The following is a 17,271-nucleotide window of genomic DNA, read 5'->3' as shown; positions in this document are numbered from 1 at the left end:
ATCATAACAATATCCATACAACTTTGCAAGTCTTCTGAAGCCAAGAACATTGCTCATCCATTGTGCCAGATTGGATTTATTCCTTATATAACATCAATTAGCTCTTAGCATAAACTCATAATGTGCTTTAAAAAGGTTATAATCCTCTAAAAAGGCATTAAGAGTCTGTGAGAATCGTTTAAGACGTTTTAGGAGTCCTCACATTAGATCCATTCTGAATTATCATCAGGCTAATGGAGGAAGACCACAACCTTGACCCATTCACACAAACCTTGTAGAGTGCTTTACGACAGACATAGCACACAGAAAATGACTCCTCTTTCGATAAACAACCTTACAAATATGCACAACTAACAAGCGACACATTGCACAAACATTTGCCTAGAAAAGTCCTCTAGAGAGCTATCTGATACGCAAACTTCACCGGGCAGGAAGGGATTTCTGGGAAAATAACGAGGAAATTAACAAAGTCCCCAAACAGCATGTTCACATCCCTGGAAAGTGCTCCCTTCGAGTCTCAAGGTGTTTCCATTTGCATCTCATTTGTTTCTAAGTGGCACTAAGAGACGGCTTTCTAATTAAGCCGCCGGTATGCCTGGGAATTTGTCAAACAAACGCTCAGATTAGAGGCGGCAGATGAAAGCGAGAGATAGCACGGCCTCGGGTCCGTCTGGGTCCCTTTGAGACCCTACAAACTGTCGTACACAGAAGAGGAGAGACTGTCAACCTGCTTCAGGTAACACATTGGTGCATTTGAAGTGAGGCTGACTTGCGCTGTGGGCGCGAGTGAGGTAGATGTGTGTGCCAAGGATGCATACAAATATTTAAATGACGTCTTTTAATATGTTAGGATTTTCATTCATCTCGAAGGCTTGGCAAAGGATTTGCACACCTTGTTTCTACCATCTTTACTCATGGGTGGACACAATAGGCTTTATGCCCAGCTGCACTACTTCCTGAACTTCAGCCAGCTCCTTGTTTCCTGTCTGCCATTATTGGACAAACTGATTAATCCAGGTGTGCCTGACCTTAGTAGTCACCACAACAATAATCAGGCACACCTGGATTAATCAGTTTGTCCAATAATGGCAGACAGGAAACAAGGAGCTGGCTGAAGTTCAGGAAGTAGTGCAGCTGGGCATAAAGCCTATGATGTCATGACATCACAAAAACATGCACTATTATAACAGCAAACATGGTATTAAATAAAAGAATCCACGTAAACACAACCAGAAAAACTGCACATATGTTTTAATGAAATCAACCTCCTTGTCAATCCAGATATTGATGAAAAATGGATGGGGGCTATGGTGTGCACCAGGGTCTGTTCTGGGTGAACCCCAGAGACGTCACCCCTCCGGTCCTATCAGAGGCCAATCTCTGAGCAGCAGAGTGATAAATTGGGTGCCATAGCTCAATGACCACTTTACACTCCCAATAGCACTTTAGGATCCTGTCCCGCTGTGTTCACAGGCTCTTACCAAATACACGGATTAAACACACACTCATAAACTGAAGGCATAACACACTCCGGACCAGTGAGGTGAATGTGTTTTCAAAATGGGTATGGATAAAATTATGCACTCCGACAAGTCATATTTATCTCCCTAAAGTTGACACTTTTTGAAATTTCAATTGACATCCCCAAAATTTTTATTTGTTTAACTGTGTCTTCATTTTAGAGAACCAGTAAAAAAGTGGCACACCCCACTTTCCCAAACCTACTGTACATTTACTCAAATTTGTCATTGAGGGGTTCAGAAAATTTACTTTTTTTTAGTATCTTGTCTCCTGCTTCAAGAGCCTTTTGCCATTTGGTGAACTTAAACCAGACTGCCATTTCCCTTTTAGAAATGACTTTTGATTGGCCTTCTACCACAGAGATCTTATTGATGGATTGCTGTTGAGATGTTTGTCCTTCAGGCCAGTTCTCCCATCTATATACAGCGACTCTGAATCTCTGTTAGAGGAGCCGTTGGGGTACAAGGTCATATCTCCCTGGCCGAGCTTTTGCCCTCTGGGAAGCGTCCCAATCTTCATTTCAAGATTAAGTAGGCTAATGTGCATTTCCAGAGCCTTTATGTATTGGCATGTTCTGTGGATCTTTATATGGCATCAGTATATTCTAAAAATGAGTCCCTCGGTCACCCACAGCCCAAGAGGGAGGTCAATTTATTGAGATGTCACTGCTACAATACAATGTATATGGTCAATTATAGTAACTGTGAATTACTGTTTAATGCACAGCGGTGGAAGTCAACTCGTATGTTCACCGTAAGAGAGAGGATAATCCATCTATGCTACTGTACACTGATGATAAAATACCTTATTATTATTGCATGCTTATTCACCATCTATGCCTTTCTCAACATGACAAATACATTCATGCATTTGGCAGACGCTTTTATCCAAAGTGACTTAGGGCGTACTTACACTATCCAGACCAAACCGCACTTGGGCACGTTTGACCCCCAAAGCCTGGTTTGTTTGACTAGCGTGATTGCTCTGTACTGCGCCCGGGCTGGCGGTTTGGTTAATCGCGCCCCGGCTGGGTTGCAGAAGTGGGCTGGAGTGCGGTTACTTGGGCTCCAGCGTGGAGGGCTATGGTGTGAGCACAATAGCGCCTGAGCGAGGAGACGTCAATTGCCCGACCACTCACCTTTATTCGCCTCGGTAAAAACCTTTTGATGCTCGCAGCGGGTTACGTGAATGTCCGAGCTGCACATGTGACAGATCAACTAAGCAATATGATGACATGTAAGAGGGCTGTGTGTCATCGTGCACCAAACACCTCAGACTTATTAACACAGACTTAACATTACGATGGGTTCCAGTGTTAAGAGAGCGCTTTACTTCTTGCTTTCTTCAAAACAATCGCATCTTATTGACGAAAGCGCGCCTGGGCTCGGATCCATAAAAGTACAGTGTGTGCTTCTGGGGGAGTAGGGAGGGGGGCAATCGCACTGGGGCATGGTTTGGTTTGGATAATATGAGCGCACCCTTCCAGTCAGTGTTGAGGGCTACTTTGAAACTGTAGCTAGATAAGCTGCTACTTATCAGTAAATGTAGTTAAACTACAACCAAGCTGTAGAGGCTGAAAAAGTAGTAAGCTACACTACAAGTTACTATTAAAGGATTAGTCCATTTTCTTAAAAAAATCCAGATTATTTACTCGCCACCATGTCATCCAAAATGTTGATGTATTTTACTTGTTCCGTCGAGAGGAAATTATGTTTTTTGAGGAAAACATGCCAGGATTTTTCTCATTTTAATGGACTTTAATGGACCCCAACACGTAACACTTAACTCAACACTTAACAGTTTTAATCAACGGAGTTTCAAAGGACTCTAAACGATCCCAAACGAGGCATAAGGGTCTTATCTAGCGAAACGGTTGTCATTTTTGAAACAAAAAAATAAAAAATATGCACTTTTAAAGCACAACTTCTCGTCTTCCTCCGGTCCTGTGATGCGTCAGCGCGACCTCACGCAATACGTCATCACGTCAAGAGGTCACGGATGATGTATGCAAAACTAAACCCCAGTGTTTACAAGTGTGGAGAAAGGACCATTCTTTGTGTTTATTGTTTAAATGTGCAAATGTGCGTTTCATATACGTTACATGTGACCTTTCTACGTCACTACGCAATTACGTGAGGTCGCGCTGGCTCGTCACACAGCCGGAGGAAGAAGAGAAGTTGTGGTTTAAAAGTGCATATTTTTTATTTTTCTTGCCAAATATTATAATTGTTTCACTAGATAAGACCCTTATGCCTCGTTTGGGATCGTTTATAGTCCTTTGAAACTGCAATTTTAAACTGCATTAAAACTGTTAAGTGTTGGGGTCCATTAAAGTCCATTAAAATGAGAAAAATCCTGGAATGTTTTCCTCAAAAAACTATTTCTTCACGACTGAACAAAGAAAGACATCAACATTTTGGATGACATGGTGGTGAGTAAATTATCTGGATTTTGTTTTAAGAAAATGGACTAATCCTTTAAAAGTAGCTAGTAACATTAAAACTTTTTTACAATGACATTATTACAAATAACTGAATATAATTTTTAATGTAAAATGTTTTAAGAAAAGGATTTGTGGTTTAAAACAATGTAATCTAATACAATTATGGTTTCTGTATTGTTTTAGTGTGTGAACTACACAATAGGCTGCTCAAATATTTATATTTAAGTTTTCGACGCACACAGACAAAACTTTGGTTTGCACAGATTACATACGAACCTGTAAGCTTTAAAATTTGTTTCTTTAAGAGACCTGAACTTGGACAAATATGGCCATGGGTGATTAATATATACATTGTCAAATAGTGCCATCATGCTCCATCATGGACATTAAAGCAACACTATGTAGTTTCCATGTAAAAATGACTTACAGCTCCCCCATGTGGTTGAAAAGCGCAACAGTGCCTAGTATCAGACACTCTTGTGCAGGCAGGGGGAGGGGCGTGGCTATGTTTCCTACCCTCCACCGCCACTTTCAGAGTGTGCTTGTAGAAGCTAGGAGGCTGCTCAGGTTGCAGCAACAGTACAATTTGTCCAGTTAAAAGTTGTTCTATCACTGAAATAATTTTAGAGACATTATTTAAAGGTAAAAAAACTACATAGTGTTGCTTTAAATATGATGTCTATTTTACCCCTGCACGTAGCCTTATTATCAAACGATCTCCACAATAGATGGTGGTAATATACAATTTAAGTTTGTGATCTAAGAAGATAAGAAGATGCTGCTGCGCTCAGTCAATGCACTGATAAAAGGCATTGCGGTGGAGGAACAGCGTAATGTAGCGTCTAGTCGTGATACACTACTACTTGTCTTCTTTCTACATTATCATGGGTAGTAGGTCATGGGGCCCTATACCATAAATACCAATTTTACACAAATACTTTTTAAATACCAGTCATAAAATATACATAAAAGCCCATCATTTAGGGATTTGGATTATTTAAGGGAGATTTGTGATGGCAGCCCCATCACGCTGTCAATAGGAGCGGTCAGCCAGAAACTCAATTCTCTTGTGACTCTGATGAATATTTTATGAGTGTGTTTGTATTGCAATCAGCTTACCCAGTATTGATGGAAATGATTTCAATCAGTGGGTTCTTCCTAATCTTTGGCAAATCCAAGCGTGCCCCTCCCAGACGCTTGCCTTTCTCCTTCTTCTGACCCAGCAGACGGACAGAATGACCTTTAAAGCAAACACAAACACACCTGTCATTACACTTCACACAGCAGAGCGGCACAGATGCCCGAGGAGCCGCGCAGAATTATTACACTGCAAGCGCTTCAAATGGACGGCAGAATGGATGAATAAATATTGGTGCCAAAAAGAAGACACAATAAAGGATTTTGTTCCGCTCCAACATAATCACACGTTAGCTTCGGGCCACAGGAGATTGCCCATGTGGTGTCATTTCCCAGAATGCCGAGCATCGCCATTCAGCTGTGAGCTTGAGTGGCGTTTGCTGCATGCTGATTGGGTCGACAGCATATGGATGGAGAAAAGAGAACGGACTGAGCAGATATTGAGATGCGGCTGTGAATGCAACTAGATTCATTCGTATTTTAGATGCAAACCATGAGAAACCCTGACCTGAACCCTCCAGATGTCCGTGATGCATACAGACCTAGATTTAAAAATTCAACACAATTCCACCCCAAATAACCTCGGAGGTTCCTCGAGACGTCTCAGGTGGCGGAAGCAACAATGAGAAAGAAACACAGTGTGATAATGAAAACTCGCAGGACCTCACATTCTCCCAGAAACAACATCCAAAACACAACCACCAGCACACATGGCAGCATTATCGTATCAAATAAGAGTCAAAACTCATTATTCACACAACAATGCACTTTTGTTTATGAGGTTTATGAGTCATTATTAGATCTGATATTAAAGGAATAATACGATCTCTGGCATGTTCAAAATATTAAGCCTACGGAGAATTCACTGTGCACAGGTATTGTGGGGAAAATATTGATTAGCGGTAAACAGTGTTTCTAAAAAAAAAAAGACTTAACGAAAGAAATATTGGACCGGACCTCTCAAGTGTGTTTTTGGTTAAATATTGAAAAGTAAAGGGGAAACACTCAAACTGTCAAAAGTCTTTATAAAGAGTATGTGGAAAGCATGAAAATCCTGCTCTGAATAATTTCACAAAATAAGGCCGGGATCATCACTGATCTATATAAATGACGGGATTGTGCATCACATCGCAATTGTGAAGTCACTGCGCCACCATATTGGTATGCCCAACATTCATTTAAGATTTAAATAACTTTAAGTTATTTAAAGTTGTGCATTTTACTTTTTAAACAGTGAGAACAATACATTCATCTTTATTTAAGTTTCAGATCATTGGACAGACCGCAGCATATGCATTATTAATGACAAACATGCTCATGCTGAAATCTAAATAAATAATCATGCTTTAAGTACCGTATGAGCATGCAAGGATTTGCTGGTTTTGCAATTGTGTTATGTTATACAAGATTGCTTTTGTTCATACAGTAAAAAGGTTTTTTTAAGGCTAATGGCATGTATTTTGAATCAGTTAAGATAATGTTGTAAACCGTGGTTAAACTAACATTTAATTCAGCCCCAATTTTGATGCCTCTATACGTATAAAAACTAGGGATGTGCCGATATATCGGCCGATGATGCTTGATATGCTTCTCAATGAGTAACTGTCAAATGCAGCTACATCCAAAAGCCAGAGGGCGCTCTCGTGCAGAACCTCAATATGCACTGTAGATAAAAAACCATACACACGCAGCTATGACACGCAGCGCCAGGAAATAGCTTGAGGATATATTTATATTGCTGTTCTTCGAATCTTTTCAGGTATTTTCATCATAATAAAGAATATGTATAATGATTATGTTTGACAAGTATTTGATTCTGTTTGATGCACCCCTAATAAAAAACAAGTGAATAAGTTGTAAAGTAAAGAAGAATTATATTCTGAGAAAATATTCTGACTTTGTTTACTCTTAATGTAGTAAAACTTTATTTACACCCGTGTCATTACAACAGAATGCAGCAGACACACTCACCTTAACGTTTTCTATAAATCCCTTACCCTGCCTGATTAAAACAAACATTGCAAATAACATCAGAAGTAAGAATTAATTTACATATACTAAAAATTAATCTTGTGTGACTGATATGCTTTAAATCGGGTGAATTTAGATCATGATTTGAATGCAAGTCAATGACACCCTCTGCTGGTTAAGAATACCAATATGGCCGCTACACTTCTGATGGCTTTACTTCTCGCTGTTACGTTAAGCAGTCTATGCGCAATCCAGTCATTTTTATAGATCATGGTGTTCACACCACCAGCAACTTTGTTACTGTGTGTTGCCTGTCTGTAGTATTCATTGCTAATTCTGGTTGTCCTAGTAACAATTATAACCAAATTTGAACTTTGATCACAAAACCACTCATTAGGGTCAAATTTTTAATTGAGATTTACTGTATACACCAACTGAAAGTTGAATAAATAAGCTTTCCATTGATGTTTGGTTTGAGATATGAAAATCTGGAATGTGAGAGTGCAAAAAAATGTAAATATTGAGAAAATCAACTTTAAAGTTGTCCAAATTAAGTCCTTAGCAAATGCATCCATTTACAAAAAAAGCAATAAGCCCCAAGAAGGGCTGTTATGAAATGCACTGTAACACCACTGCTTCTCGGGGCTTATTGCTTTTATAAAACGGTTACTTCATATACATAAAATAAAACACAACAAATAAGTTGTAATTATATTAGTACAAATATAACTCATCCGCCAACCAAATTAGTTCCTCAGAATCAAGTGTGGCTGCAACAAAGCGCAGTTCCCAAGCAACACAGACGCAGCAAAGACACAATAAAAATATGATTAAAACTGTGGTGTTTATTTTCATTAATCAGTACGTAGCAACAGTGGCGCAGTGATCTTTAAGCTATGTAATGCGGTCTAAACCGTGGGGTTACCCGGGTATTTTATCAAAGCTTAGAACATATTTCAACAGAATAAAGGACCAGACCTGCCGGTTTCATTTTTTTATATATATATAATTACAGTAGGAAATGTAACATAATCTTTACATAATATCCCAATGATTTTTGTCAAAAAAATCTATAGTTTTGACTCATACAATGTATTTTTGGCTATTGTTACAAACATATCCTTTGAGTAAAAGACGAATGACTTCCTTTGAAGAAAGACGAATGACGTGAACCCTACTGCTTCATTTCTATTGGTAGTTGTTCCCGAATGTCATCCGTCATTTGCATGATGTTAAATTACTCTAAACTTTGTTGCATACCTAGACAAAGCCCACATCCGGTTACCTACAGTCACTGTCACTTGTGTCGCCAAACTTTTATTGAATTGAATGATATCGCATTGCTCTGCTGTTGCTAGTCACTAATGAAGAGCATGATGCTTTAATGACAAGATCTTTAATACTAATGTTTAGAGTTAAAATGAAGAAATTACTTACAATTTACTCACTGCTTCATTTAACAAATATTTAGATTGTTATTCAAATGAAAGCATTCAGCCTGATCTCTGATAACTTTTTAAATATTTTACAAAGTGGCTAATTGACATGAATTTGAATAAAGTCAATCATATAAAAATGTGTAGTTGTTAGAAACAAGTAGAATGAAACCCCACCCCCAAACCAAACGTCACAAGGGTCACAGCTGATCGTACAAAAACACATAAATGAGATCATACAAATTCACAAAAATTAGCCGATTTGTAAAACGTGCATTGCCATGAGACTGTAATGAAATATTTCATTGGTATTAGGGGTGTAAGTTAACGGTACACAAAATTCACGTTCAGTACGTACCTCTAGGTTTTGAATAAAAAAATGTGTCGTTTGTTATCAACATTTGTAAACATCAAGAGTTTAACTATTTAAAACATTTTTTAATAAAACACCTGCTTGGTTTAAATAAAATAAACTACACATGCACCAAACCGGGAGTTCTGTTCTGAAACAGTTGTTTAGGAATTAATATGTGTACCACTACAACCCTAATTGGTATCAATGATCTCAAGCAAAGTTCAGGACCCTTAATAAATTAATTCGAATATTTTTGAGAGAAGTATATACACCCATCATAACATTTTACGTTCCAGGAAAGTGCCAAATTTGTATTGGTTTCTCAGAATGAGCGAGCCACTGCGGTTCTCCATAAACATGTTTACTAGAACTGACCCAATATCATTTTTATTACTGTTCAGAGACAGAGACTGATAGCACTGCAGTCTGCCCTCTTTTAGCCTTATAAATTTAACAAGACGTAAACCAATTTAATCCATAACAGCCTATTAGAACTACACAACATTAGACCCTGAAAAAAATCAGGAAAAGTGAAGAAAGAACAGAGAGATAACACATGACGGAGAGACCTTTAGAGATCTCCAATAAATGGACTTTTGCAGCGTGGCTTTTTAATAAAAAAGCAGAGGAGATGAATGCGATAAGGCAGCTAATGCCTCTCGTCGTGTCAAAGGTTGACACGGCAATCCGATTCGCTCGCACACATCACGGGCCTGGATTTAATTACATCACTTCCATCCAGACACGTGAGTGTCGAGTAATCAAATTCACTAAATAATTAATGCCACCGTCTACATGCAAATAATTGCTTGTAAAAGAAAAAAAAAAGACTTAAGCCAAAGGTATAACAAGTCATTTTCTGATTCAATGGCTCTGTGGAAAGTCATAGATGGAAAGCTTTTGTGCTCGAGTCCTTTGGGAAACTGAATGGGATGACTGCAAAAAAAAAAAAAAAAAAATGACATATCCTCACAAAATGAATTCTGAAATAAACATTCAGTCAAAATCAAAACAACAAATGCTCACAATGAGAGTCATTTTACCAGCGTGGGACATCACTACCATTTACTGACAACCACAAAAAATCTTTATATAAAATTACTCTGAGAAAGGGAACAGTCTGGGCAGTGTAACCATCTTTTGGTCAGCTGACTTACCGTCTAGTCTAATCTATTTAAAGTACTGTGCAAAAGTCTTAGGCCACCATGCCAGAATTAGATTTGTTGTTTTTGCAATGGTATAGTGATAATATTTAATTGTTTCTCAGTCACTTTAATAGAATACAACCAGGAAATGTGTATATAGTTTAAAAACTGTATAAAAATGTAAACTAATGTGTCAAGTTTTTAGGGTAAACTCCCCTACCACTTGAGCAATAGCAGGAAACTGCAGAATCTCTTAATCCTAAATCAAATTAAATCCTAATTTCCAATATTAAAGAAATTTGTCTTTTTACTTCATTCTGCTCAAGAGAGGTCACACTAAACACCAACGATGCCTAAAGGAGACATTATTATTATTTATTATTTTCCATTTTTTTGTACATGTATTTCCTGTTTGTATCTTAATAAAAAGAGTGAAAAATAAATATGGATGGATATTAAAACTTTTAAAACAACAAGTCTGGTGGTGGCCTAAGATTTTTGAACACAGTACTTACCCATGTATAATATAACTACCTTATAAGTGAATTTTTTTGTCTCAAACTCCTAACTGGCATTAATAGCTAATAATGTGAAATAGCAGTTGAAACGGTTTGCTTGTTGGATACAGCTGATTTAACCTTTAAACGCATGAGTGTTTCCCCAATCATTATTACATATTAAGGTCTTTAGTGACCTGAGATGCTTATCTAACACGATTGGATCTCTAAACTGCCTGCTTTGCATGTTTTTAGACTGTGGGGGAAACTGACATACCAGAAAGACACTCATGCTAACAACGAGACAAAATGCAAACAGCATATAGACGGTTTCAGCAGCAACAACATAAACAAACGGCTTTTGAGGATTAAACGCAACTTCCAGTAGACTTCCACATATAAATCAATAATAACAGAGTGCTTTTACAGTAGTTTATTTCTAATAACAAGGTATTTCATATTTTCGACAAGGTATTGGTTTTAAGAATCAGCTTAGCCACTAGAAAGACCAATAAATAAATACGGACCAAAATTCACTTCAGTTTGGGCACTTAACCGCGAAAACGCATGTGCGTCCGACGAAACCGTCTATTCACTTGTTAAGTCATGATGTAAGGAATACTGTTTCTGGGTCTTAGCCTCCACTCGTTTTAATAATAAATATTATTTAAAGAGCCTTTTAAGAGCACTACACATTTATATAACACATTTAAGCAAAAATGTGTATGAACTAAAGAGTCACTAACAGCAATATATTAATCATTCGTTAAAACTCCATGCCCATGTCTGATCATCTCGGATTTTGTTATGGACATAAAAATTAGGATCTGGTGTTTCTGATAGTTTTGCATTATTATACGAGTGTATATTAGCATGATTTTTTGTTATGGTATTTGAGATTGTTTGGAACCGGAAGCGATGCATGATGTCAGACTTACAGTAACAAGCGAATAGAAAGGCTAGCCAGCCAAAACCAACAAACCCTCTTGCATTGAGACAACAGTGCTAACCACTGAACCACTGTTTGCCCATCAGTTTAGTCACCATACCAAACGAAAAAAGCATAAAAACCAATCTTTTTGTTTAATCTTAAGACTATTACATACACTTTTACCTTCACTTTAAAAAAGGATGTGTTCATTTCATTTCATTTTTTAACACATTATATTATGTGTCTTTTTAACACATGTGTCATTTTGTGTTGATATTGTGATAAAATAAGTGGTGTTAAAAGTAACACAACATGTGTTGTTCCAATAATACCAAAAAGAGATGTGTGGATTCAAGTGTGTTGTCCCAAAACTAACACTGACTGTCTTGTTTTTAACACATCTGTTCTAAGAGTGTTGATTAGTTATAAAACAGATATTATTTTACATGTGTGTTTTTTTCTCTAGTTAAATTACTAATAAGACTATATAGATATAGATTGAGGAATACTAGGAAGCTTGAGGTCTAACTTTCAAAATAATAAATTGGGAAGAGAAGTGAATGATGCCCAAGGTCTCTGAACACGAGGTATGCATTTAAGGGTTAAAAGTGTATTTATTTAGGCATAGATGAATAATATGAGTTGTGAACATAGTTATAATGACATATCATGAGCCTCAAACACATTTGTTTCCTCATTTTTATAAAGAATGCAAAAGACTACTGGAAAACAGACCAATCTCAACATAACACCGACTGTGACGTTACAGTCGAGATGTACGTATCAGAGCTCAACATTATTATTCATGACTAGGGCTGTCACTTTTTATTCAATATTCGAATATGCATTCGAACATGACTTGAAATATCCGTATTTGAACTATAAATAAACCAACAGTTTGTTTAAATGCTACGTGTAGCGCATTTTTTACAGTAACACCTCGTAATAGGAAGGAGGCTGAGAGTGAGACCGACGGCAACTGTGTGGTAGAGAGGGAAGATGTGGCTCCGGCTTCTGCAGACTTTTTTGCTTTTTCTGTGGAAATTGTTTGGAAAATTCTGTGGATTAATTAGAAAATTAGAAATTAGAAAATTTAAGCTGTAAATATTACAAAATTGCATCTAAAATAATTATTTTCTTACAATGAAAATTAATACTCAAAAGTCCTTGGAATCAAATTGGACCAACATGAACCTAATGGGCATGTCAAGATAGAATTGTAGTTTGTATATAAAATGACATATATTATTGTTTATAGTGTTAAATATTATAGCAGAATAAAAAGCTTAATACTTGTTAATACGTTTGCATTATGAAATTAGCATGTTAAGAAAATTTCATAATTTTTACAACACAATGTAAACTTTATATTAAACAACAACAGCATTTGTTTTGTAAAAGGATTTTAAACGGATTCGGTTTGGGCCTGGCTATATGCCTTACGCCTGCTGCTGTTAGTTGTCACGTTATTGTTTGTGCCGGTTCTGAATCTTTTTTTTTTCATATAATAAGTTTATAACCTTTCAAACATTAAGTAAAAAAAAAGTAATCCAGACAGTCCTGTTTATGACTGTCACTGTTTATAAATTTGTGATTGAATCTCCATTAAAGGGATCGTTCAGACAAAAATTAAATCCAAACGGCTCCTGGATGATAAACAAAGGTCTTCTGAGGGAAATTCGCGCCGTGTTGTTGTAGAAATATCCATATTTAAAACTTTATTAACGAAAATAAATATCTTCCGGTAGCGCCGCCATCTTAGTCGCGTCCGCATTCAGGAGAGAGTATTAGCGAAGTGTATGCACTTTTCTTAGTGACGTATGACAAATTCGGAGGGCGGGGGCACAGAGCAGCAGCAGAGTAGCCTCCGTAGGCTGCGTAAGCTCTCATCCTGAATGCGGACGCGACTAAGATGGCGGCGCTACCGGAAGGTAGTTATTTTCGTTAATAAAGTTTTAAATATGGATATTTCTACAACAACACCGCGCAGATTACCCTCAGAAGACCTTTGTTTATCATCCTGGAGCCGTTTGGATTTAATTTATAAAGGATGGGTGCACTTTTTTGGGACTTGAAGGTCGTGGACTATGGGTGGACCCCGTAACATTACATTTAATCAACTGAAAGATCTAAAACATTTTATAAAATATCCGAAAATGTGTTTGTCTGAAAAACGATGGACATATGCGACTCGGACAGCTTGGGGGTGAGTAATACATGGGTTTAATATCATTTTTGGCCGAACTATCCCTTTAAGGTTTTTTTTATGTGCGCGGGGGGCACCTTGATATTCGAATATATTCGAATACATTGCATGATATTCGATATCCGTTCGAATTTGACTTGTAACAAAAGTGACAGCCCTATTCATCACCCTCACAAATAAGGTAACAATAGACCATTTCATTCAAAAGACAAATCCTAGGGTTGTAAATGGACATGTGAAAACATTTCTGGATCATTTTTGCACTTTACATACCTTCTATGTAAATATCAAAGAACAATTTTACAGATTTTCAATGCATTCTTTAAAAGACTCACAGTTCATTCTCTAATGTCTCTCTATCAGTCTCGCTCAGCAGCTGTCAGTCATCCAGTCAGTGTGACACTGATGCTGTCTGCGCCTCTGTGATTTATATCCCGCCCTCCCTAAACACATCCATTTCTCTTCCTTTCATATCAACATCCGTCAATCTTGTCTATAGCAGTGCGTCTGTTCTCACGCTACCGTTCTCACACTGTCACGTTTAAATCAATAAAAAAGCCATTTGACCCATGTGCACGTAAATTTAAGGCTAACTAAACATGTTTCTCTATAATTAAAGAACGTAAATCTTCAACGAACAGCACAATAATATTTGACTCTTTGAATTTCAAGATCATGTTATGAAATTTAGGGACAAAGCTTTATTTTTATAATACACAGCAACTTATACATTATTTGATTTATGCGTATACAGGGTCATCCGATGCATGCTAACCCTAACCTAGACATAAAACACATGCAATGGATATGCATAAAAAGTGAAGTGTAAGCAGGCCTTAAGGATGTGAGCAACTACATGTTAAAAGTACTTTGAGACAAGTCTACCATTACAACTACCACTACTTTTTTGACAAGCGCTCAAGGCGACATGCACCTTTACTTCAAAAGCAGACATGTGCGGTGAATGATCCGAGACCAAAACAACACTCAGATTCCCTCTGCAGCTCATTTGACTGCTGAAGGGTCCTGATGTGAATCTGTTCTCTCTTTAAAACACCTCTTCCTCATTTTTACACTCACTGTCTGTATTGTTCAATCCAGCGACCACAGCCTTTCACCATGGGGGGGTTTGGTCTATTTTTTTTCTTTTTCCATGGTGCTGTAGTTTGATCAAGCGGACGAGCTGAGGTACCGGTCAGCCTCCGGCCAGAAGAGCATCTCTCTGTCTGCTTTTAATCCTAATGCACACAGCAGGAGGTAGAGAAGGGTTCACCTTCACGACTATAACTAGATAAAAGGGACCCAGATAAAAGAGTGAAACTTTTTGGTAGAAGGTGATGAAGTCTTTTGTTTTACTTTCAATGTAGTTGGATTTTGGAATTAGTTAAAGAAAAATGACCGTCTGCCTGTGTGGCAGAGGTGTAGTCATGCTGTAATACGGATGAAACACCACGGTCAAGATGCAATAACCTGCAACAACCTGCACATGCAGTTAAGCAACCAATATAAATCATAACTGGGCAGCACAAGCCGCTATTCTGTACAGTTAACATGCAGATTCATTTTCCGTTAAAAATCATCTTCTGATATATGCTGAGAAATAAGTCTGAGGAACCAAAATTGTGCTCGCTAACAAAACGCACAGGCCGACTCCTGACATTTTCTTCCTACAGTTCCCCGAGTCTTTCTTGGAGTGAATGTTCAAGGTCAGCGCTGTTACACAAACACTCAGATGACTCTTGGCTGCGCTGCTGAAAAGCTTCGGGTCTTGTGGTGACGGTCTGGCAGATTTCGTCTTTTAACCCTTCGGCCCCTATGCCGTTGGCTCTGGTATCATCTGGATGTGTGATCCACAGATCTATGGCTATTGGTTATAGTGTCGGCCTGTGTGCAGGAGCCATAAGTGACCTCTATGGCTTCAACAACTGCATGCCTGTTTACAAACACGCAAACTCGTGCTTAAGTCTTCATGCCGGATCTGCGCCAGATCCACACCGGAGCTGCTGACCTCTGGCAAAATCGAACCAGAGTCATCTGCTGTCTATGATGTTAAAGGATTCCTCCACTTTCATAAAAAAATATCCCTATAATTTACTTACTCCAATGTCATCCAAGTTGTTTATGTATTTCTTTGTTCAGTCGAGAAGAAATTAAGTTTTTTGAGGAAAACATTTCAAGATTTTTCTCCATATAGTGGACTTTAGTGGACCTCAACAGTTTACTGTTTCAATGTAGCTTCAAAGGCTCTAAACAATCCCAATCTAAGGAATAAGGGTGCTATCCAGTAAGACGATCGTCATTTTCGGCAAAACAAAAAAAATATGTACTTTTCAACCACAACTTCATGTCCTGCACTAGCCTTGCAACCTTACGTATTACGTAATCACATCATGGGTTACACGTGAAACGCACACTTGCGGACCATTTTAAACAATAAATTGACACAAAGACATTAATTAGTATCACTTCACATTCGACAATGTCGGATCGGTCCTCTTTCTCCTCACTTTTAAACACTTGAGCGGTAGTTTTGCACACATCATGTGTGACCTTACGACATGATTACGTAATACATAAGGTCGCATGGGTACGCCACACGACTAGTGCAAGACAAGTTGTTGTAGTTTAAAAATATATATTTAAATGTTTTTGCGAAAATGACAATCATTTTGCTAGATAAGACCCTTATGCATTAGTTGGGATTGTTTACAGGCCTTTGAAACTGCATTGAAACTGTAAACTGTTGAGGTCCACTATATGGAGAAAAATCCTGGAATGTTTTCTTCAAAAAACGTAGGCCTTGTCCACACGGACATGGGTTTTTTATAACCATTACTTTTTTACGTGGTTCGGCCGTTTGGAAAAGCAGTATCACATCACTAAAACCGAACATTTTTGAAAACCACTGCTAGGGTGAGGATTCTCAGAAATGCTTGTTGCAGTGTTGTCTTGTAGACAGTAAATCCAGGGTTTTTGCTTCTGATTGGCCAATGTGGCTTTATGATTAGGGTTATATCACCGTCTGCTGGTGTGGCATGCTCTTGACAGCATGTGATCACGTGTTTTTGCGTGTTCATGAAGGCGGAGATTTCTTTTAAACCGAGCATGTGTGGAGGGGATTTAAAAAAAATACCCGTGTCCATGTGGACTAGGCCTTGACTCGAGTAAATAAAGACAGACAAACATCTTGGATGACATGGGGGTGAGTAAATTATCTGGATTTTTTATGAAAGTGGAGTAACCCCTTTTGTTTAATGTTTGTGAAGTGAACTATTTCATCTCAGTAAAGAATTACTGGATTAGTGTAAAATTTGATGATGAAAAAAAGTGATAGCATTACATTGATGGTTCTGTGTGATGGACTGAGTCAAATCTGTTATAATGGAAATATCTGTGATGTTATGCACCATGCAATAAACCATTTTCATAACATTAGTTCTGCTTGTCTTGCTTAACTTGTATGTAAACTTTTGATCGCAACTGTACCGTTCATTATCTCAAAGTACCGTGGTATATGAATTCCAGTACTATAGTGTACATCTCAGTGGCAGCGCATTATTTTTGTGTGGATGAAAAATCAATGCTTTGTGCAGTTTCAGAATAAGAGTAATACACAGCTTTCTACCTGC

General features: G+C 37.8%; 1 protein-coding gene across 1 annotated transcript in view; it reads right to left on the bottom strand.

Moving 5' to 3' along the window:
* The window catches only part of LOC135728177 (threonylcarbamoyladenosine tRNA methylthiotransferase), a 179,041-nt gene that overhangs the window by 26,848 nt on the left and 134,922 nt on the right, over positions 1-17,271 (bottom strand). Inside the window, exon 7 of the mRNA XM_073811500.1 lies at positions 5,084-5,204. Within this exon, the coding sequence (XP_073667601.1) occupies positions 5,084-5,204 (121 nt within the window). The remainder of the gene's footprint in view (positions 1-5,083; positions 5,205-17,271) is intronic.

Source organism: Paramisgurnus dabryanus, chromosome 13 (genome assembly GCF_030506205.2).
Source record: "Paramisgurnus dabryanus chromosome 13, PD_genome_1.1, whole genome shotgun sequence".
Lineage (NCBI taxonomy): Eukaryota > Metazoa > Chordata > Actinopteri > Cypriniformes > Cobitidae > Paramisgurnus > Paramisgurnus dabryanus.
This window is presented reverse-complemented; position numbering and strand designations above follow the sequence as displayed.